General features: G+C 42.9%; 4 protein-coding genes across 7 annotated transcripts; 3 read left to right on the top strand and 1 right to left on the bottom strand.

Annotated features, from left to right (window-relative positions):
• Window positions 1–2,768: 2,768 nt before the first annotated feature.
• serpinb1 (serpin peptidase inhibitor, clade B (ovalbumin), member 1) lies at window positions 2,769–7,435 on the top strand. The gene is made up of 7 exons (XM_071911868.2): window positions 2,769–2,931; window positions 3,489–3,677; window positions 4,099–4,236; window positions 4,327–4,444; window positions 4,556–4,698; window positions 4,904–5,071; window positions 5,334–7,435. The coding sequence occupies exons 1-7, from the start codon at window positions 2,770–2,772 to the stop codon at window positions 5,739–5,741; spliced, it is 1,326 nt and encodes a 441-aa protein (XP_071767969.2). The 5' UTR covers window position 2,769; the 3' UTR covers window positions 5,742–7,435.
• A 119-nt stretch (window positions 7,436–7,554) lies between these two features.
• On the top strand, window positions 7,555–12,252 carry LOC139921592 (GDP-L-fucose synthase-like). Its single transcript, XM_071911871.2, has 10 exons — window positions 7,555–7,637; window positions 8,420–8,577; window positions 8,710–8,824; window positions 8,995–9,123; window positions 9,220–9,293; window positions 9,408–9,541; window positions 9,677–9,808; window positions 10,893–10,972; window positions 11,217–11,316; window positions 11,420–12,252. Exons 2-10 carry the CDS (start codon window positions 8,420–8,422, stop codon window positions 11,473–11,475), a joined length of 978 nt encoding a protein of 325 aa, XP_071767972.2. The 5' UTR covers window positions 7,555–7,637; the 3' UTR covers window positions 11,476–12,252.
• A 284-nt stretch (window positions 12,253–12,536) lies between these two features.
• On the bottom strand, window positions 12,537–17,440 carry bmb (brambleberry). 2 transcript variants are annotated; one of them, XM_071911867.2, is made up of 13 exons: window positions 17,279–17,440; window positions 16,549–16,797; window positions 16,193–16,321; window positions 15,800–15,985; window positions 15,451–15,673; window positions 15,028–15,144; window positions 14,734–14,913; window positions 13,923–14,129; window positions 13,679–13,817; window positions 13,480–13,541; window positions 13,211–13,338; window positions 12,982–13,082; window positions 12,537–12,817 (listed from the first exon to the last, which is right to left on the bottom strand). In XM_071911867.2, the coding sequence occupies exons 2-13, from the start codon at window positions 16,795–16,797 to the stop codon at window positions 12,688–12,690; spliced, it is 1,851 nt and encodes a 616-aa protein (XP_071767968.2). In that variant the 5' UTR covers window positions 17,279–17,440; the 3' UTR covers window positions 12,537–12,687. The 2 variants fall into 2 exon arrangements, with proteins under 2 accessions (XP_071767968.2, XP_078141626.1); XM_078285500.1 differs by lacking the exon at window positions 17,279–17,440 and having other exon boundaries at window positions 16,549–17,045.
• A 14-nt stretch (window positions 17,441–17,454) lies between these two features.
• pycr3 (pyrroline-5-carboxylate reductase 3) lies at window positions 17,455–21,418 on the top strand. Of its 3 annotated transcripts, none has more exons than XM_071911870.2 (7): window positions 17,455–17,715; window positions 18,833–18,926; window positions 19,004–19,068; window positions 19,258–19,437; window positions 19,537–19,749; window positions 20,328–20,420; window positions 20,603–21,418. In XM_071911870.2, the coding sequence occupies exons 1-7, from the start codon at window positions 17,707–17,709 to the stop codon at window positions 20,807–20,809; spliced, it is 861 nt and encodes a 286-aa protein (XP_071767971.1). In that variant the 5' UTR covers window positions 17,455–17,706; the 3' UTR covers window positions 20,810–21,418. The 3 variants fall into 3 exon arrangements, with proteins under 3 accessions (XP_071767971.1, XP_071767970.1, XP_078141627.1); XM_071911869.2 differs by lacking the exon at window positions 17,455–17,715 and adding an exon at window positions 17,875–18,583; XM_078285501.1 differs by lacking the exon at window positions 17,455–17,715 and adding an exon at window positions 18,355–18,404.
• The last annotated feature ends 181 nt before the right edge of the window (window positions 21,419–21,599 follow it).

A 21,599-nucleotide genomic window follows, 5' to 3' on the forward strand; every position in this document is an offset into this window, starting at 1 on the left:
TAAATAATGGTGAAGTTTAACAATACATCAATTTGCTGGGAACCCCCTGGAACCCCATCAAGGACCTCTGGTGGCTTCCCGACCCCACGTTGAAAACCACTGCACAACTGCATAACCTTCTGGCAATTACCTGTACAATAACAAGTAACTATATAACTGAGTAGCCTATAAAGAGTAGCCCGAGTAGCTTTCCTGCTATAACCACATTATCCATATTGCACAAGCAGGTTTTTTCATAAGAGGTCCGACATTAGGACCCAGCATGGCAGTATCCACCAAGTAACCCGTTGCCCTCACTTGCCACCAGGCTAACTCCATTTCCCCGTCCACTTTCCCCTCATAAATGACATGGCTGACGAGCATGTGGAAAGGATCAGCGCCCCGTGATGATAGGCTATGCTGACAGGACGCGGAACTGGCCCTGTCAAACTGTAAGAGCTGGACACCTCGGAAAGAAGGGGACTGAGGTTGGTATGTGACTTTCACTTTCCCCCTCAGAGGGGCGTCATGTGGAGGACAGGCTGGCCCACCAATATGGCTCTCTGTCAAACACAACTGTCAGTCTTTACATCTTCACTGGACAGGCACACGCACATGCATATACACACACAGCAACACAGTAGCAGTGGCAGGCTTGTTGAGAAAGCCATAATTCCTAAATCATTCCATAATTGAAGGGTGCCATAGTGCTGTGATCATTTTACAGTATTCAGATGCGTAAAGTTCATACTGATAATCCTCAAGACAGGCGAGGAGAGAGGCCCGGTGCCGGCAGCACTTCCCTATGGCTCTCTCTAGTGGAAATAGTAGAGAAGAGATTTTAAACCCACTCTGCATGTGTGTCCATAGGGTTTGTGTCTGAATTGTAATACATTTCGTCACTAGGACAAGAGCTACAGGGGAGAAAGTTTCTAGTCAAGTGTTAAGTCATCAGGCTTAAAGAGCAAATGTCTTTTTTTGTGTCTTTTTTAGCAATGAAGACACAATGTGAGGTTAAAAGGTAGCAATCCTAAAAATATTGTGACAATTCTCAAAATGTCAGAATAGGCTTACTAGGCTTAAGAAAAGTGATTACACTGCTTACACTTGCTCATCTTCCATAAAGCACAGAGACAATTAAGATCATAATAAATATGAATACCCCAGGTGTAAGGAAGAGAGGAAAAGGGAGGGAGGACTTCTATAGGAGGACAGAGTGACAAGGCAGTTACGTGACAGAGAAGTCTGGAGTCCAAGGGTCGCAATGAATCAGACATGTTTCTGGTCTTGCAGTTGCCAAGGCCACTGCTTGTGGAACTTTACTGTAAAATGAAATTGTCTATAGGGCTTCAGTCTGTGAGATTACATTGTCTGTAATGGTGGGTGGAGACAGGATTACATCTCTACTGTAAATCACACAGGCACACCTTTCTTAGCATGAAGCATGAAGGAACACGTTTTTCCAAACCTGCTCACTCCCTTGGTAGAGACTTGTCAAATTTGCCCTATAGCCTATCTGTGTGCAAAAATCTCTCTATAGCTGTATTGTGAACCAGAGTGAAACCTATACACCAACTCAATTCCAGTTAGTGAGATAAGTCAATATTATCAAAAAGTTTGCACTCTTGACTCAAGGCTTACCAAGGAGTGGGCCAGGTGCAAGAGGCCAGCATAACAGTCCAATGTAATCAGAAAAAGCCTGCACACTGACAAAAACTATTGAGGCTCATTGGATGCAAAAATAGATGATTTATTTACATGGTGAAAAAAAGTTAGCCTGGTAAGACCATCCTGATCCTAAAAAAATGTAACTAAGTGAGAAAAAATGTGAACGTTTCGGTCCTCAGACCATCATCAGCACTACTTCCATGTTTTTCATATTGGCTCTAAATAGGCAACCAGCCTATTAGCGGTAGCCAGTAGGAATGAGGCTGATGGGTGGAATCAATCAGTCAATCAGCCCATTAGCCATATTGTGACCAAGAGGCCTACAAGACAATACACACAACCCATACAAAAATATATATACAGATAATCATAGATTAAGAATAGATCAAACATTGTTATAGTATCTACTAAGAAGAAATAGGTTGGTTTATAGAAGAATGTCAGATATAATTCACATACAGGACTTATTCCATAAATACATATTGCAATAGGCAGCTATACAAGTATACAAAATAATCTATGACAAATCCACAAGGATGGAGGGCACGGCTACAGAATAAGGCCCTAGGGAGAGAGAGAGATAGTCAAGGGGTTACAGAAAGCACGAGAGAGACAACTCTTCATTAAGACCCTCTGGATACATAACCTCATATATATCTATTTTTGCATCCAATGAGCCTCAATAGCTTTTGTCAGTGTGCAGGCTTTTTCTGATTACATTGGACAGTTAGTGAGATAATCCATCAATTTAAATGGCAGCTCTGCAACTCCTAATACCCCCCCCCAAAAAAAAAAAAACTATAGACAGTCCCTAATAAAAAAGATATATTCCTGTAGATAGTTATAGTGTGTCTGCGGTACTCAATGAGTTTAATATGATCTTATTACTTTATATTTGTTTGGCATCACTATAATATCCCTAGTTTTACTGTGATATGTATTGTTATTTTAGTATTATTTTTTACATTTATTGCAGGTTCCCAACATTGTGCGAATGTGCGTTTTCTTTCTGAAGCAAATGTTATTGTCACCTGACGGCGGGTGAGGTATCGCCCAACCATGTGCACCCCACCCACTCAGCAGCGCAGGGACTGTTCCTAGTGTATCAATGAGAGGCAGCACATGATTTGGGACGGAAGTGTGTCTTTATCCACTTCGCCAGGACCCCGCTGTTCTCCCACCAAGGGACTTTTTCTGAGTCGTTGCTGTTTTTACGTTTTACTTTCGCTTCACTCGTTGGCCGTGTGCGAGCCTGTGCTTCACTCCTTGCGGGAGACCGATCAGGTAATGAAATAATATAATGGATACTTGTGATCCACACACAATAGCCTCGCATGTTCTAGCTTATGCAGAGTCGTATGCTGTTTGTCCAGTTTGCCTCCAGACTGTTCTATTTTAGGATAGATTTTTACGGAGTCACTTCCGGGTATCCGAACAATGTGCTAAACACGCTCTAGATTGACCAACTATGTGATGTTCATAAACAGTCTCATGCGAAAAAAAAAGTCTAGTTTAGGATATAGGCTATGTTTCAAAATAGACCAAACTAGACCAAAACATGTATTTGTACACGCAGATGATAATATTACACAGTATATATTGAGAGGACAAAATATATTTGGAAATACATTTATAAGTATGTATTTGTCAACAGTGCAGGAAAATGTATTTCCAGTATTCAAAATGTGTTTTGTATTTAAAAAAAATGCATATTAATTTTTTTTTGTCAATTTCTGCATTTTTTTTAAACATGTCTCTAAAGATATTCTGATGCATAATGTGAAATGTATCTTTGCATTATGGGCTTATTTACCAATATGAATGGCATTTGTGTTTTACAGGAAGACCATACATCAGCAGCCATGGCCACCCTCAGCAGTTCAAACACAGTTTTTGCCTTGGAGCTGTTCCGTACTCTGAGCCAAGCCAACCCCGGCGGGAACATCTTCATCTCCCCCCTGAGCATCAGCTCGGCCCTGGCCATGGTCTACCTGGGAGCTAAAGGAGACACTGCCACCCAGATGGCAAAGGTAAGGACTCTCTCTCTATCTCTCTCTCTTCTCCCATCAGTGTAGCGCACCTGTTCTTTGCCTCACGTATAGGCTGTAGGCCCAGGTCTCTGTCTGAGTGCAAACATCATTGGGTGAAGGGCGTGTCTCGAGAGAGGAGATGACTAAGTGTAATGACACCTGTACTTTGACCTCACTACCTGCCTCTGGAACACATAGCATGTATGTTACAAAAGGAGAAGGTTGTAAAAATAAATGGCAGTTGCACACAGAACAATGGATTCAATCTACCTCTGAAAGTCTGAATCTATGGAGCTTCATTCAAGCTCACTGTAATCTCCTTGCCCTCTTGCTTTCACCCTCATCTTCACCATCTGTAATACCACAATTATTTGTTTTAGGGAGATTGATAATGAACTCTGTTGCTCTGCATTGCGTACAGGCCCTCTCATTCAGCTTGGATAAGGACGTCCACACAGCCTTCCAGACGCTCAGTGCTGATGTCAACTCGCCATCTGCCTCATACATCCTCAAACTAGCCAACCGCCTTTACGGAGAAAATACTTTCAACTTCCTCCCGGTGAGTTTTTTTTTCACCCAATTTGCTCATCGCGAAAGTTACGGTCCCTCTGATTGTGTGGATTCATAAGACGTCCGTTGTTTCCCGCAGGACTTCCTAAAAGCCACACAGAAGTTCTACCACGCGGACCTGAAGGCCGTCAACTTCATGGGGGCTCCAGAGGAGTGCAGAGTGGACATCAACACCTGGGTGGAGCAGCAGACGGAGAGTAAGAATATCCAGCTTAACCAGACACAAAATTCCTGTGATGCGTACAGCAGGAAAACGTTCCGTGTGAGTCGGTGTTCAGTGATCGGTTTGTCTGTCCATTTCCTTTCAGATAAGATAAAAGATCTGCTGAAGCCAGGCACAGTCAGTACTATGACGAGAATGGCTCTGGTCAATGCCATCTACTTCAAAGGAAACTGGATGAACCGCTTTGATGAGGCAAACACCAAAGAGATGCCCTTTAAACTCAACCAGGTGAAAACTAAGTTGAAGACTGCAGATTTGTTGATGAATATGAACTGTATGAGTTGTGAGAGATAATGTTCTCACACAGGAAACATAGTTTGATTCACCAGATATGGACGAGTTTAGCTTGAAAAATAAACTTCCTACTAGATACAGATTCAGCGCATTCTAACAAGGTCAGATCTCCTGATTGTCTGCATTTCCTGTGTGCCAGAATGAGACCAAGCCGGTCCAGATGATGTACCAGATGAAGAAGCTGCCCTTCAACTACGTCCCTGACTACAGCCTGCAGATCCTGGAGCTGCCCTACATGGAGGAGGAGCTCAGCATGTTCGTCCTGCTGCCTGAGGAGTCCGCCGACGGCTCTGACCCTCTGCTCAAGGTACGCATCCCATGAACAGCCGCCCTCTCATGAAAAGGCCCCTTTTCTGCTTTGTGTCGTTTTTATTTCAGTGTCATTTGTAACATCTGCCCAGCTAAGCATAAAGCAAATGAGACAAGACTGACGCACTACTCAAGGATTATAGTATTCAACAGGGATGCAAAGAGCTGATGTGGACCCGATTTTGAAGTACAACCTCTTATGATATGAGGTAGAGAGCTGGACTTAAACTTTGTGTGTGTGTGTGTGTGTGATACTCTAGCTGGAGAAGGAGCTAACCCAGGAGAAGCTGGATGAGTGGACCAACAGGGACAACATGGACATCCACTCAGAAATCCTAGTTCACCTGCCCAAGTTTAAGCTGGAGGAGCAGTATGAGCTGAACGAGCCTCTGGGCAAACTGGGCATGACGGATGTGTTCTGCGGGGCGAAGGCCGACCTGTCTGGAATGAATGGCGAGGGCGGACTCTTCCTGTCTACGGTGGCCCACAAGGCCTTTGTGGAGGTGAACGAGGAGGGGACGGAGGCGGCCGCAGCCACAGCTGGCTTGATAGCCTTCTGCATGCTGAGCGAGGAACACTTCACAGCAGACCACCCCTTCCTCTTCTTCATAAGGCACAACAAGACCAAGTCCATCCTCTTCCTCGGCAGGTTCTCCTCTCCTCAGTAGAGAAACCAGCACAGGAAGGACTAGGTTGATATCAAATAATGAATATTTTCAGAAAAACACCTAATTAAGGAAATGCTTTGTTCACCAGATTATACGCTGTAACCATATTTTGCTATCTACATTGCTGTGTACATTATTATTGAAATTGTGGATATAGCTAGTCAAAAATAATAGTGAATATGCTATTGGCTTAATATAAATAATACAGTGAGCTCCAAGAGTTAGGGACATAATACTTTTACTATAAAAAAGTAAAATATTAAACAAGAGAGACTTTGACTTTTAGTGCAGAGCATCAGCTGGAATCTACAGTTTGTTTGGTATGTTATCCATACTAGAAAAAATGAATACAGCGTTCATAGAGGAGAGAGTGTGGTTGAGTATTAAGTGAACATACAGTATATTGCTTGCTTTGTAGTATTTCTTATGGACTGAAAATACTCACTTGAAATGTTGAAATGATCAATTAAAAACATTAACAGCAAGTAAGTATATATTCCAATTATATATAATTAGAATATTAATGAATCTAAACATAAATGTGTCCAAAGAGTGTCCAAAGCAAAAAAAAAAAAAAAGACATTTTCATGGTAATTTATTTAATTCAGATATTACTACTTCTTTTACAGTAGCATGTTTAATACCCTTGCATCACCACTAGGCTTTGAAAAAGAATTTAGAACATGTGGAACTCAAACTCTCAGCAGAAACCAATGTAAATAACATTCTCTGAAACAGCATTCCAGTTCCAACAAATGGAATTCTTTTCAGCTGCAGGCAGGCTTTTCACTGGTGGCCTAATCTCACACAACAGCAGAGTGTCCAGAGCGAGTTTAGGCGCCAATTCCTTCATGAGCATCTGCTTAGCTACATAAGTTAGCAAAAAAAGGAATAAAATGTGTTTGTTTAACAGCGAGTAAGTATAGACAGAGTACACAAACAAATCCAGTGACAAAACTCTCCAGAGTTTGACTCCTTATAGAAAGTGATGGTGAGGGTAAGTGAGTGGAATGAATTTCATATTTGGTCTGTTCGGGTGTTTGCTTGGGTAGACTGAGGGGGTTCCATGCCCCCCTTAATTATGTGATATCCACTCAAACTGGGTGAACACAACAGCCTCAGTCTTAAGTCAGTTAGCATCTGCCTTCAGAAATTTAGCTGTGCCTTTGCTGTTGTCCACTAGATTGCAGTGATAACTGTCAATGGTATGTTTTTGAGACATACAGTATACAATATAGTGCAATATAATAGTACATATTGGCTATGGGCCTAACATTCATCAGATGAAAAAGAAGACAAAACATTAAAACGCATTTATTTCATGGCTAGTTCAAAGAACATTTTGAAACAAATTCCAACGCGTTTCGGTTGTGGCCTTCATCATGGGATAGCACACCAGACGGTGTTGTTCTTCATGCAGCTTTGGATAAAGCCTTGAAAATATGTTCGTCATGGCGGCCTTTACTTTGAAAATTATTGGCCGGAAGTGTAATTTTTACTGCTTGCTGTGATGAGAGGTCTAGAGAGTATGGTGATTTTGCCTTCAAAATAAAAGCTCAAATTTGTCATGCCTCGTTAAAAAAATGTAGGAATTGTATCAAAATACTCTTTACTGTAAATGTTGACTGAAAGGAAGTGAATGTTTTACATCCTCTTATGTCCCATGAAATGCATTTTTAGCCAATTTCTGATATAAAAAAACAACAACTTTTACTACACATTCCTCCTTAAATGCATTATCTATTTTCACGTTTGTACTTTGTATTAGAAAACGAAACACCTTTGTCAATAAGGGTTTTATTTTGAAAGTTGTGATCGGAAGCCATCTTTTTTTATTCTCCCTGGCTTGACACTGGCGCCGCTTCCCCACTCTTGTCTGCAGTTTACAGCTTGTCGGTGAGAGACTATTACTTTGTCAGCCCAAAGTTAGCATAGTATGACGGTAACAGTGCCACACTCGTAGAAAAAAGAAACATATTAATATAGTTGCTATTTTTGCAATTAGTTGTTATTCACGTAAACACTCGCTGAAACCACTAACGGTAGTTAATGACAACTAAAAGCTAGCTAACATCAACTTTAGCTAATGTAGCTAGCCTGGCTGGCTTTGCTGGTGCTACTGCACGAGTTGGCTGCCTTAATAGGGGAGAGGCAGGTAACAATGGCAAATTGGCCTTGGGTTACCGTTGTTACACGTTTACAGTAGTGTGTAGCAACAAATGACTGATGTACAATTTTGGGCTTGGTAGTTAAGCTAAAATAAATTAGATAATGTTAAATTTGAGAGTTAAACTTGGCTTGATATAGCTTTCTAGATAACGCTAAGTGTCCTCACTTCATATTTTTTCTGCCGTTTAATTAAATGTGTCTGGCCCATGTTGGTGTGAAAAAAAAAAAAACCTTCTCCAGCGAACTGAACTGCTGGATGACGTGGCATTTATCTATCATCAGTCCTGCTTGAACAGAGCATAACAAAACTGATACACCCACCTGTAGACGTTGTCAGCAAAACATATAACACCATGTCTGTGGGTGCAAGATTATCTACTGTTTGGTATAATAAAATGTTAGCCTCACTGCAATAATGCTCTTAATAAGAGTCTTGTGTCATTTGCATTATGCTTCACTCACAGAGGATGGAACCACCATTTAGTTTCTCTGTCGGTCTGTCTGTGTAGATGGATTGTTTGGGGGATCACACAGGTCCAATGAGGGTGCTGGTGACAGGAGGGTCTGGCTTGGTGGGTAGGGCCATACAGCACGTCGTCAAAGAAGAGAGGGCAGGCAGGGAGGGGGAAGAATGGATATTCCTTTCCTCCAAGGATGCTAACCTCATGTGAGAACTACTTCTACTACTACTGCCTTTACAACCCCAACCAACACACACATTTAAATACTAGCAAACCCACACACAAATCAGAAACTGTCTCTGTCACTTCCTCATTCTGTGTGTGTGGCCCTTCATCAGGAACATGGAGGAGACACGGGCAGCTTTTCAGAAGCATCGGCCCACCCACGTCATCCACCTAGCCGCTATGGTGGGAGGGCTGTTCAAGAACATGAGGGTCAACCTGGACTTCTGGGTATGAGGAAATCACAGTGAATTAGATTCAACTATAACTGGAGCTTCTTTACTGCAAATGTGTTGGAAGTTCACTTTGTGGGGTAATAGAATGGTGTCTTTAGTATTCTAACAATTATTTTCAGATTTGTCATCGTTAGCTATTGATGTAGGCCTATCTATCCCCTTCAGAGGAACAATATCTACATCAATGATAACGTGCTGCAGGCAGCACATGAAGTGGGTGTGGTCAAGGTGGTGTCTTGCCTATCCACCTGCATCTTCCCCGATAAGACCACCTATCCCATCGATGAGACCATGGTAAGAGTCTCTTGCGTGTGTGTTGTGGTATGCTGTTTGCTGGTCTGTATCTGTTTGGTAAATGGCAATTGACTTTCTATTATCTCTTTGCACCAGATCCACAATGGCCCACCTCATGAGTCTAACTTCGGCTATGCCTATGCAAAGAGAATGATTGATGTTCATAATAGGTATGTAAATTTACTCAGGTGTTGGTTATGTACTGTAATGTAATGTATTTATCTGTGTATATACATAGTCACATGCGTGGGAATTGTATGCCAAATTGTGTGGATGTTTTGCAGGGCATATTTTCAGCAGCATGGACGCTGCTACACAGCTGTGATTCCCACTAACGTGTTTGGTCCCCATGACAACTTCAGCATTGAGGATGGCCATGTGCTGCCAGGCCTCATACACAAAGCTTACATTGCTCAAAGTAAGTCACATTCTGATGGATAAGCAAACAGATACTGTAGTAAAACGCATTGGGGACAGGAATATGGAGACATGGATTCATTTAAACCAGTTTCTCTTTCATGTGTGTGTTGTCATATGTTGGTTTGTTGATTAGAGGAGGGGAAGCCTTTGGTGGTATGGGGCTCTGGCACTCCCAGAAGGCAGTTCATTTACTCTTTGGACCTGGCTCGCCTCTTCCTGTGGGTTCTGAGGGAGTATAATGAGGTGGATCCAATCATACTCGCTGGTGAGTTCTCATGTACAGCCAACATATTGATAGTGAAAGGTGAATTGAATTGTTGGTAGGGATGGGCATTTTAAGTAATTTCAATATTCGAGTACTCGCATTAAATTATTATAGAGTACTCGAGTACTCGCAAAAAAAAAAAAAACTAACATAAGAATATGGTCCGAAATTAACACCCAAGCGAAAATGCGGGTAGGGGTCCGTGTCCGACTGGAAACACACAAGCAGAACCAAAGTTTGGCTAACGCTAAACAGTTAATTTCGTAGGCTATAGGCCTGTAAGAATATCTATTACTATCTAATGCTTTCACATTTATGTAAATTGGCCAACGACGGAAAACAAGTGCAATTTGAAATTCATTTATTGAACAACCAGGCTACCTTGTCGGCCCTTTGCAGATCAGCCCTCAATTTCACCCCGCTTTCCTCATACATCTTCTCCACTCTCGCAGCTGTTGTTCGCCGCGATGGTAGCTTGTACTCCGGCTCAACAAACGCCATCAGCTCGCGGAAGCCTTCTCCTTCCACAAACCTTAACGGGAGCATATCTCCAGTCACCATTTTCGTGATGAGCTGGCTAATCTTCTCTGCCCTGGTGGCATCACAACGGCGTGTGCTAACACTGCTAGCAAATGAGGTGATGCGAGACTGCCTGTTATCTGTCTCCTCTGTTTTCTCCTTGTGCTTAATGCGCAAATGGTTAATCATCGAACTAGTTGTTGCACATTAATTTCGTTTATTTTGTCGAAATACTTCCAAACATAACTCTTATGCCTGGTCGCCATGCTGCCTGTAACGTTAGATCCTTTAACAATGCGTGCGCAGATCTATCATTTTTGCTAGCAGTCCCGTCCAAAAATGTAAACTTTTAATATAGAACAGGGTCAATTTACGTTTATATTTATTATATACATGTTTTTTTTTACAAAGCAAAAAAAAAAATGCGAGTACTCTATACGTTGAACCGTTGAACGAATACTGATGTCAAAATCGAGTACTCGAGTACTCATGCCCATCCCTTATTGTTGGCAACTCAAAGTAAGGTGTAATGACGAAGTAATATATTGCTCTCTTCTCATGCTAGTTGGTGAGGAAGATGAAGTGTCCATCAAAGAAGCAGCAGGTGCAGTTGTGCAAGCACTGGGCTTCAAAGGTGAAGTTGTGGTATCCTTTTGATCAAGCAAGTTAATGGATGTTGTCACAGCAAGTTACTTTTGAGCTGTTGCAGCAAGAAGGCAAAAATGTGGTCGTATGTCTATTTTTTTTTTTTTTTTTACCAGAGGTGACAACCAAGTTTTGTAAAAAAACAACTGAGAATTGCACAGCTTCAGCTGCTTGCAGTAGTTACTCACAATACTGCCAATTGTCTCATTAGTCCCATGTGATTTCCTTGACCTTTGACCTCCAGTTTGATACCAGTAAAGCAGACGGCCAGTTCAAGAAGACGGCCAGCAACGCAAAGCTGCTCCGCTACCTGCCAAACTTCACCTTTACGCCCTTTAACCAAGGTGCAGTTGCCTCATTAAATGTCTCTGTGTATGTATGTGCATGCATGTGTGAAATTTACATCTGCTGTATGCCGTCACTGATTCTTATTTTTCTCATTTACAGCTTTGAAGGACACCTGTGATTGGTTTGTCGCAAACTATGACACGGCTCGCAAGTGAAGTCTGCCAAACAAGTCGGCAAAATCTTAGTCCAGCCACTGTTTGCTCAGTGAGGAGCAAGAATAGAAAGGGGTGTTGGTAGAGGAAGTGAGGGGTGAAGATGGTTCATCCACCCAGGCAGAATGCCGTTTACTGTAAATTAAGTCTGTCAGTGTGATCATGATTGCATCACTCATATCTATGCACTGAAAGTGTGTGAGCTCGACAGTATGTCTCACCACTCTTGAATAGTCGGTGTTGCAGACCAAACTTTGTTGTTACAGACTTGCCTATAGTTTCTGTGGTTGAATGGTTGTTACATCAGTGTGATGTCAATTTAATCTGCCCCAGTGGTACAACTTAAATCAGTACAGAGAACTTATCCCACCTTCAGCTATCTGAGCTGTTTAACAATGTGTGGGCAGTGGGCATAATAAAATGTGTCATTGTGAGGATGTATTTTATGTGCAATTTTCAGAATTTTGCTTACTATGCTCGTGTTAAACAATTCAGTTGTAAATCAGTTGCTTCTTGATCGAGGAGCTGACACACAACAATCTTCTGTCCTGTATTCAGTAGTTCAACATTTCACTTGTCTGAATGACCTTCATTCTTGAAGGGTTTGGATTTGTTAGTGTTAATTAATGTAGCCTAGATTCACTTTATTGAATGAACACAATGATTTGTTTCTCTTGGTTATGGTACATGCTGCTGTTTAACTGGTGGCTTGGCATATTTAACTATTTTATGAAATGGACTCAGTATTAACACTGAGCAAAATAAATGTTTTTTTATACCTGTCATGGTGTCTTGACTTGAAATCAGTGTTTTACAAGTTGCAGGCAGAGGTTTCTGATCAGGTTTCAGAGTTTTGTTGGCTTTTGTGTGACTTCACAGGCAGATTAAATGCAGTAAGACCAAGTTTAGTGAATAAATTTGCAACCTTGGGGACTACCACTGCCATCTGTATACATGTACAGACAGCTTCATTCATAGAGAAAGAAATAATTTATTAATTTAAAAATGTAACACTAAAACATGTTGCTAAAAAAAAAAGTAAAAATACATAAAAGTATAGTGTCCATTTTACCCAATTTCATCTTAAACTTATAGCAAAAATGTTGGGCAGAAGTTCATACAAACACAATCACACACATGGTTACAGTTGCAGAGACACACCTCTAGCAATAAAACTGGAGCAAGCAACATAATAAAGTGGGGAAAATTGGAGTTTCAGGGGTTGATGTAGGAGGTGTAGCCCCCTTCATGGACTCGGCAGTACTCCTGTCCCAGTACGGCTCTCTTCTTACAAGCCTTCCCCGTCTTTGTGATACCACAGCACAACTGACGACTTGACACCGAGCTACCATGGGAAAGATGAAGGGAGAGACAAAATGAAGATGTCAAGAAAAAACATAAAAGTGGCAACTTCAAAAAAATACAACAATAAGGGCAAACAAGTATATCAAGTTTAATTTGCTTGAGAAAGGTCAGATCTGAGAAAACAGTAAAGTTTACAACACTGACCTGTTGCTGGCTAGTGACAGATTTGGACTCGCGCTTCGTGAGTCATTCACTGCATCAAAAACACCTCCCAGGTTCCTCGGAGGAATATCATCAATGAAAGCCTAAACATAATACCACATTAAATTAGTGACGACACAAACTACTGAAAATAGATGGACAACTGATAAATGCCATTCCACTGGATCTCTCCAGTTATAGTCACCAATGACCTTCACTTCCATGTGCTCACCGCTGAAAGGCTTGGCCGTGCTATGAGCCTGGGAGTTGATTGATTGGGTGTGCCTAGTATCGGCACAAACCTGGCCTCTGGCACTGGGTGGCTGTGGGAGGGAGACAGTGCCGATATGCACGGGTCACCTGTATGCAACAATATGAAATATGAAAGCAAAGATGTGAGTAGTGGAATTTAGGCAAACCTAATTTCTATCAGAAATGCATTGCTTTTCCATTGGAGAGAATTTCTACAATCTGTCACCGTTAATGATATGCATTCCTCACCAGACATGAAGCTGTCCTGATTCAGCAGGTCCTCTTGCTCCATGGAGCCATCCAGTTCATCTCTGAAGATAAAGAATAGGACACACACACACACACACACTACATCAAATAAAGCAACAAGCATTTTTGGGCCACTAACCAGTTACTGCCACAATCCTTGGGGTTCTTTGCGACGCTGGTGAGGCATTTTCAGACACACCTCTGTGGTGTAGAGGAGCAGCATGGAACATGCTGCTTCTTTGGTTCCACAATTTCACTGGGGGCCAGTGCGGGCAGGCTGGCTGACTTTCCTCTGATCTGGGAGCATGCCCACAACAGCTGATTCACAAACCAATAACCTGTACACACACATTACAAAAATACAGAATGAAAACAACCTTATGACACAAAGAGAGCTGATTGTATGATACATCGTACACCTGTAAGCAGCTTCAAGTCCGTACCCAGAGAGAGAGTGAGCAGCAGCAGGCTGAGGCCGGTGAGATCCAGCGCAGGCTGCTGGTTGACCTCAGCCACTGCATTAAAGGGCACAGTGAGCAGCAGCATGGCTCGGGAGAAAACTGGACAGCGCAGGAACGTCAACAGGACTGCACACAGTAGGAAATAGCCTGTATGTGCAATACATGTCCACATGGTTGCCAGGCTCAGACCTGTTATCAGAGAAGAACATGGGAAACTGTTATAAATTCATACTGAAAATATAAATCTATTCCAGGTTGATTAGAGCACAGTCAGGTGGCCAGTGGTTTTGCGATATCGAACTGATTTATCATACTACTGGTTGACTATTGTGTCAAATAATTACCGCGGCACTGTGAGATCTGGGGTAATTTACAGCTAAATACGCAATAGTCTTGAAATTCCGTGCCCTTGTTCTGCACACTCAGGAGGTGCAACATGGAATAGCCAAGACCAGCTCTTCCCATTTCTTTCAAAGTCCCCATGAAATAAAGTCCCGTTACTTTTACTTACTGGAAAACAGAGTATCTTTCATGGTGACCTCATGCTGCACTAGTAGGCGTAAATATACATTTCTAACTAATAAAACTAGCAGATTTGTTAACAGTCCTGCCCCGCCCCTCCTCACCCCTCCCATCAAATAAAACTGCCTTTCTCTCCCACTAGACTTTTCAATGATCGCTCACTGCAGTATGTCCCGCTCCAACATCCTGTTTCAACATGAAATGCATCAAATCAAGAAGCAAAGATGCCATTTCATGGGGTCTTTAAAATATATGTGGGTCTGAGTCTCACCTGCCCAGCCCAGGTAGCCCTGGATCATGTGAAGCCTGTCCTCTATACGGCTCTGCATGTTATCAAGGTAGTGCAGCATGACTCCCAGGGTGCCATTCATGCGCTCCAGTTTGCTCATCAGGTCAGAGTAGTACTGTGCCGTCTGGTCCTGGTATTGGAGAAACCCTAACATACTATGGTCTGAGGCAACCATGGGCACAGGGGGGAAAAAAGAGCAGAGAAATAGACAGCGTTGATATGAACTAGAAATGTAATGGTGACAAATTTAGATTTAGGATACACTATTCTGGTTACCAATTTTTTGGTAGATGTCCTGTGCTCGGTGTCTGACATCTGCAAGGTCTTCAATAATAGCCTTGTGACTGTCCTGCACCTCAGACCCTTGGCTCTTCAAATGCTCACTCACATTCTCTACAGGAAGACAGAGACAGACAGCAGGTACAGCACATTACTTCACACACGACTGTGAAAGTGAGATAACAGGTAATACTGGTGTTGATTGAGAAGTATAAAGCATATCCAATTCCAAGAATGTAACCACAGCTGTGCACAGCACAAATACAAGCACCTGTTTTGGTATGGCGATTCATACAGGCACAACTCAATCAGCACTGTACTTGTCAAAGCTCATCTATAAACAATAGCGCCAACACTAGGGGAAAGTAATACAAAAGGAGAATATTTTGAAGTGTGTTGTTGAGCAAAATACATTCTCACCCATTCTCTTTGTAATGCCGTGAATGAGCTGTGCTACCAGCTCCTGTCCAGAGGCGATGAGGGCCTTTTCCTGGCCCAGCCGCTCCAGGTTGGTCGTCAGGGAATTCTCCATCTGCTCCTGGCCTTCCCACAGTTTCCCCTGCTGGGCTTGCAAAGCACTGTGGCCCTGAAGCAGCTTGTCCAACGAGGCTGCAGTCAGCTCCCTCAGTTCCAGTTGGCCCTCCTGTTATAAAGCACCATGGTCAAGGCCAAATGAACTGTGAACTATCACCAGGACAGGATCTGACCCTGGCCCCCCCATTGCATACTGCCCCGCTAAAACTGAAAAAGACAAAACTAAAAACTCTACCTTGAGGTCTTTCATTGCATCCAGTTGGCTGGTGGCTGTGGAGATGAGAGCATTGACTGTGAGCTCCGCCCTGCGGCGGAAGTGCAGCTGGCGAGTTGCGTAGCACACAGAGCGAGCTCGGTTGCTCACTATGTGGTATGCATTCCATGTGTCCGAGTCCATGTCTTCTGTGCACTGCTTTATAGTCTGAAACATCAAAATGACATCTTTAACATAAGAAGCTCCACCAAGACCAAAAACACACACATACACCATTTTAAATATCACAGCATTGGTGTGATTTTAAGTTTTTTTTTTTTTAAACCCTCACATTTTAATATTGATCTCCCCTGTTTTGTTCATAAGTAACCACTACCTTCTTAGTTTGGATTTTTTGAATTTCTGAAAGCTTACCATTTCCTCTGTACAAGGGTAGGCCCTGCGCCCCTCAACCTCTGCCTGGCAGTTGAATAGGACCACTCCAAGTTTGGCAAGCTGCTCTTCTGATAGGCCTCCACAGGTCGACTTCAGCTGAGCAACCACCTGGGACAGAACAGAAGGCTGTATTAGATGTTTCAGCACACAACCTGTGCAGGTGTACCGAAGCTGCTCTGGGGCAGCAGTGAGGGTGATGGTGAAAACTGCTATTGTGTGCAATTTGATATCAAAAGGTGAGACATTAAGTATTTTTCCCCTTTAAAAAAAAAAAGCTCTACAGACTGATTTACAAGGCTGGGTGCATTAAAAAGCAATGACAGTGCCTATTTTACCCTGTAAAGACAGCTGTCCAGGGGGCTGAGCTCCATCTGCTTTGCCTCAGCCAAGAACTTCTCATCAGCAACAGTCATCTCAAATGGAGGGGCATCTCTTGCAGGACGTCCTGGAGTTGCTGGTGGTGGGGCTGCTGGAGGGGCCTCTGTTCGCTTCAGCCAGTCAAATAATCCACTGACTGCAGGGTACTGGGAGGCCAGCATGACCGTCAGCAGTAAAGACAGGCGACGGATCAGGAGCCGGGCCATCTCGAGGGAAATTTCAGAAAATAATGAGCACAAATGAATCACGTGTGTCATGAATTCAGCTATAACTAGCAGGACAAGATGCAAGATAGTTAAACTGGACACATACAAAAAAAGTCACCGGATAGCTAGTCTACATAAACAGACCTAGTAGCCTTGAGCGCAGACCAGCATGAGGCTTTGCCCAGGCATGTCTGCACCAAGCAAGGCACTCATGACAGACACACAGCAGCTACTGCAGGCTATCGAGGGACCGTACACACACTATTAAAATATAAATACATGGCTACTAAGAATTAGACTTGCATATATTTTGTGAAAACGCAAAACAAAAAAAATGGGATGCAAGAAACGCATCACAAACATCACTAACAATCAACAGCTATCACAATACACCTAACGCTAACTTGTTACAGCTGTAAGTGGAGGTAAAAAAAAAAGTTTAATTAAATGCGCAATTTTAAACATTTCCAAAAACAAATACCTTTTTTAAGCGTCAATTCTGAAGAATAGCTGGTAGTATGCAGAAGATCAGAATCCCCGACTCACACGCACAGCTGATTGAAATGACAGTTAAATATTTCTCCTCCCCAACTTCTCCGCCCTATCTATTGATACGGCAAGGATGCAACCAATGGCATTACTTACATTTTTGGAGGCGGATATGGGATGTGTTCGATTTAAGTCACAGCTGAAACGGAAAGGGGGGTTGTAAAATTGGTCGCTGAAGTGAATGAAGGTACTGGAGACGCCGCCTACCTGGTGCTGCAGCGAGTACAAACCAATCGGACCAATAGTTTACGGACGGCCAGCTGGTTTGTGGATGCGCCGGTGCATCCGACCTGACAGACCGGGCAGATAGTTGAAATTAACCTGCAATCTGATCTGTGCAAAACTTCGGACAAATCTTAAATGTATCAGGTGAATAAATATCCTATTACCAACGTTAACGTTAGCCGTTTTTTGTTCACTGCATCGTGTGACATCGTGTTTGTTACACTCTGGGTTACTTTATGGTTGCCCAGTCAACAAGCAACACGTGCATTGTGTTTCTATAATCTCTCCCTGGATTATTTTCTAGCTAACGCTAGCTAGATGCAGCAGCAGAGCTACATTTGGCTATCCAGGTGTTTAAAGAGAGGCCATTGCACTTAATCGACACTGTTTGGACGACCAGTGGGCTGAATAAAGCTAAAGTTAAAGCTAGCAACTGCATAGCTCTGCCTCTGCCACATCTCAGACATGCTAGTACCTCAGTAGCAAGCTAGCTGTCTGAACAACATTTTGCTGCTGCGCTAACGTTTACTAGCCAACGAGCTAATTTGGCTGCTCTGCCACAACAATGGACGAGACTAGTATTAAGAAACAGAACTGGGACGTGAGGGAGACGGAGTTATTTCTGGAAATCCTCAAGGAGCTCGACATGAAGAAATGCCTAGACGGAAGGAAAGTTAGGAACAACAAACTCTTCAAGGTGGCGCACAGGAGAATGACAGCGGCCGGCTACCACAGATCAGTGGATCAATTAAAGATTCGTTGGAAAGTTCTCAAAAGTGCATATTACAAGTGCAAGCGGCAACCACAGTCCAACGCCCCTTCCAAAATACAGGGTTGGTGGCGTTATGAAAAAACAATGATTGCAATCATGGAATCGAGGCGTCCCTTAGTCGGAGCTGTGGTCCACTCTGATAGGAATGATGAAGTGACGGAAGACTCGGATGGAGAAGCATCTATCCTGCACTGGCCTCAGCCCTGCCCAGACAGTTCCAGTCTGAATCTGGATTTGATTGTAGGGGTGACACCGTGGATTCGGTCTAGTTTGTCATAAGACCATAATTCTGAGTTGATTCCATGATTTCTTTCATCTGTTGTCAAAATTGTTACCCCTCTCCCCCCCGCACATTCATATGCAAAACCTATACCCTAGGGAAGATGCCTCTGGGTTGTTCAAATGTAATTGTTTTCAGCTAAATGTGAGAGTGTGATTGTAGCATGTTGTTGATGATTCCTCTGGCCTCTGTCCCTACCCGTCTGGCAGATCAAAACAGACCCTGAGATGGACTCGCAGCTGAAGATTGGTTTTATCGGGGCAGGGAACATGGCCTATGGGATAGCGAAGGGCATCTTGTCTGGTGAGTCAGGAGGACAGGGGTGAAGCAGGGCAAAGGTGTTAAGTGAGGGAGTTTACAATCTTATGTTTCCATTATAGGAGATGTTCTTCCCATGAATGTGAAAGTGAGTGCCCCATCCTCCAGGAACTTGGGGCGCTTTCAGGTATGTTTTTCCCTCTTCTCTCCTTTTTTATTATCCCCTCCATATCCCCTATTTCCCTTATACCTTCACCTTTCTCAGACAAAGCAAGCTGAGCTGATGTTTTGCCTCTGTGCTTGGATTCATGCTGTGTGAGCATGCCGACATGAAGGTACATGCTGTTCAATAACGTCTCTTCCAATTGCTTGTCAGGAGTTGGGGATTGCAGTCACTCACTCCAACTCAGAGTTGGTTTGTGGTTCAGATCTGGTCTTTGTGGCAGTCAAACCTCACCTGGTTCCACTTGTTCTCAGTGAGATCTCGCAATACGTCACTCAGAAACACATCATTGTGTCTGTCGCAGCCGGCGTAACGTTGGCAACATTGGAGCAGGTGAGTCCCTCGGCCCACATGTAGTGGTCTATAAACCGAAAGCATGTTAGCTGATAGATGAGTAATCTTGTTTATTTTTTTCCCTTTTTCAATTACAAGCTCCTGCCAGCAAATTCAGTAGTCCTCAGGCTGATGCCCAACCTCCCGTGTTTGCTCCAAGAAGGGGCTCTCCTGTTTTCAAGGGGATCCCAGGCAAAGCCCGAGGATGGAGCTCTGCTTCGCTCCTTGTTGCATCACTGTGGTTTGGTGGAGGAGGGACCTGAGTCCTGGATTGATGTCCACACAGGACTGAGTGGTAGCGGGGTCGCCTTTGTGAGTGCTCTAGGGGGGAGAAAAGACCTGTTTGTTATGTCTTTTCTATTCTACTCCTCAACACAAATATGTTTGAAACCAGTGGTTCTGTCTTATTAAATCATGTTGAATTTTAGGAAATTTATCTTCCATGTATTTAAAGGGGCATTAAGTAATCTATGACTTTTATCAAACTCTATCAGCAACCAAGGAATTGCAACATTATCAGGTCTCTGGCACAGTTTACAGTGGCCTGTAATGGACACAAATAAGAGTCACATTTTCACAATAGAGATGAGTAAGCAAGCTACTTAGAGCAGAGATCCATGTCTGTATATACTGTACTTGTCACTTGCTTTTTTGGCTTGAACAAAAAGTCTTGCGACACCTTGTAGCACTGTCCTCCATTGTTTGGAAATGTGAGTTTTGAAACCAGAAATCTCAGCACCTGGCAAAGTAATAGTTGAGTCATTTGTATTCATCAAATACCCCATCAGATCCCTGCAGATATATTATGGTCATTTTCTGCTACCGAACAGCAAAATCTTGCATATTGCCCTTTTTAATTCTGATGTCTCTGCATGTGATTCACTCCGCAGGTGTACCTGTTTGCTGAAGCACTGGCAGAAGGGGCTGTTAAGATGGGCATGCCGAGTGCTCTGGCCCACAGCATTGCATCTCAGACTATTCTGGTCAGTTTTACACTTTGTGTGCTCTTGGTTCAATGTAGTAACAGCAGCCATTTTTAGTATCACTTGTTATAAGTATAAAAAATGGCTGATGTCTGCCTGTCTCAGAACTCTCAGTATAAAAGTACGACGTTTGAACCCGCCCTCATCGATCTAGTTGTCTTTTCGTTGCCCTCTTGTTGCAGGGTGCTGGCCGGTTGTTACGCGACTCAGGGAAGCATCCAGCTCAGCTTCGCTCGGAGGTGTGCACCCCAGGAGGGACGACCATCTACGGGCTTCACACCCTGGAGCAGGGTGGTGTGAGGGCAGCAACTATGAGTGCCGTGGAATCTGCCACCGAGAGAGCCAGGGAGCTCGGCCGCAAGTCGGCAGCAGCGGGATGCAGGAAATGATGGACACTCGGTTGCTGTTTTGCTCCTTTAATAACCACTCATTCAGACTTAAACTTGACTCAAGCCTAACGGCAAACTGACTTTGTGGCTCATGTCACCAAGGGACATACAGACAAAACTGGACTTTCATTGGTCTCATCTTTTTTTTTTTTTTTTTAAAAAATGAGTGCAGTTCATACTTCTGATAATCCTTTTTTGTGACAGGAGGGATTTGTTTTGAACAGAAAGTATACATCAGTGAACTAAGCCAACAGCACTCCCTGCCAGTACCATTGCCCTGATACTGTTTATAGCTCAATCTTAACATGCACACTGATAATAAAATAAATATTTGATCATCGAGTTCCACAGCATGGAACTTTAATCTGCTGATCTTAATGTATTTAAATACAATACACTACTGTTATCATTTTATATTTGGCCAAATAAAGCATACATTTGGGGTCATTGAAGAATGGTTGCGGTTATGCAGCTGCAATTTCTTTTCCAGATGTAGTTTTTAGTCAGTACTAGCTTTGTGTCACACGTTTAGAAAAATATTCATGATTTACATATAATTCAAAGTGTGTAGAATGTTGTTTTTTTTCATAAACTGTGATGTGAACTGGTTCCCTTTGTGCATTGCCTTGTTCATTTAATTTGAAGTCAACTGGAGAGCTGTATTGGATCCAATTAAAACCTTGAAACTCAGATTCTCAGTGAATGGGAATATACAAAGCAATATAAACTTATGCAGATCAAATGGGAAAATCATACCGATAGATGGGTACAGATGAAGTACATGGAGGGA

This window comes from Centroberyx gerrardi, chromosome 9 (genome assembly GCF_048128805.1).
Source record: "Centroberyx gerrardi isolate f3 chromosome 9, fCenGer3.hap1.cur.20231027, whole genome shotgun sequence".
NCBI lineage: Eukaryota > Metazoa > Chordata > Actinopteri > Beryciformes > Berycidae > Centroberyx > Centroberyx gerrardi.

What these genes read in the sequence shown, in the direction of transcription:
- serpinb1 (XM_071911868.2), top strand. Translation starts at nt 2,770, where the DNA reads ATGATTTGGGACGGAAGTGTGTCTTTATCCACTTCGCCAGGACCCCGC. An exon ending in TGCCCTTTAAACTCAACCAG is followed by an intron (nt 4,699 to 4,903) that starts GTGAAAACTAAG and finishes CCTGTGTGCCAG; the next exon opens with AATGAGACCAAGCCGGTCCA. An exon ending in GCTCTGACCCTCTGCTCAAG is followed by an intron (nt 5,072 to 5,333) that starts GTACGCATCCCA and finishes GTGATACTCTAG; the next exon opens with CTGGAGAAGGAGCTAACCCA.
- bmb (XM_078285500.1), bottom strand. Translation starts at nt 16,848, where the DNA reads ATGACACACGTGATTCATTTGTGCTCATTATTTTCTGAAATTTCCCTC. An exon ending in TGGACAGCTGTCTTTACAGG is followed by an intron (nt 16,322 to 16,548) that starts GTAAAATAGGCA and finishes GTTCTGTCCCAG; the next exon opens with GTGGTTGCTCAGCTGAAGTC. An exon ending in CACGGCCAAGCCTTTCAGCG is followed by an intron (nt 13,083 to 13,210) that starts GTGAGCACATGG and finishes TATTATGTTTAG; the next exon opens with GCTTTCATTGATGATATTCC.
- pycr3 (XM_071911869.2), top strand. Translation starts at nt 18,137, where the DNA reads ATGGACGAGACTAGTATTAAGAAACAGAACTGGGACGTGAGGGAGACG. An exon ending in GTGGTAGCGGGGTCGCCTTT is followed by an intron (nt 19,750 to 20,327) that starts GTGAGTGCTCTA and finishes TTCACTCCGCAG; the next exon opens with GTGTACCTGTTTGCTGAAGC. An exon ending in TTGCATCTCAGACTATTCTG is followed by an intron (nt 20,421 to 20,602) that starts GTCAGTTTTACA and finishes CTCTTGTTGCAG; the next exon opens with GGTGCTGGCCGGTTGTTACG.
- LOC139921592 (XM_071911871.2), top strand. Translation starts at nt 8,420, where the DNA reads ATGGATTGTTTGGGGGATCACACAGGTCCAATGAGGGTGCTGGTGACA. An exon ending in ATCCCATCGATGAGACCATG is followed by an intron (nt 9,124 to 9,219) that starts GTAAGAGTCTCT and finishes TCTTTGCACCAG; the next exon opens with ATCCACAATGGCCCACCTCA. An exon ending in CAAAGCTTACATTGCTCAAA is followed by an intron (nt 9,542 to 9,676) that starts GTAAGTCACATT and finishes TTTGTTGATTAG; the next exon opens with AGGAGGGGAAGCCTTTGGTG.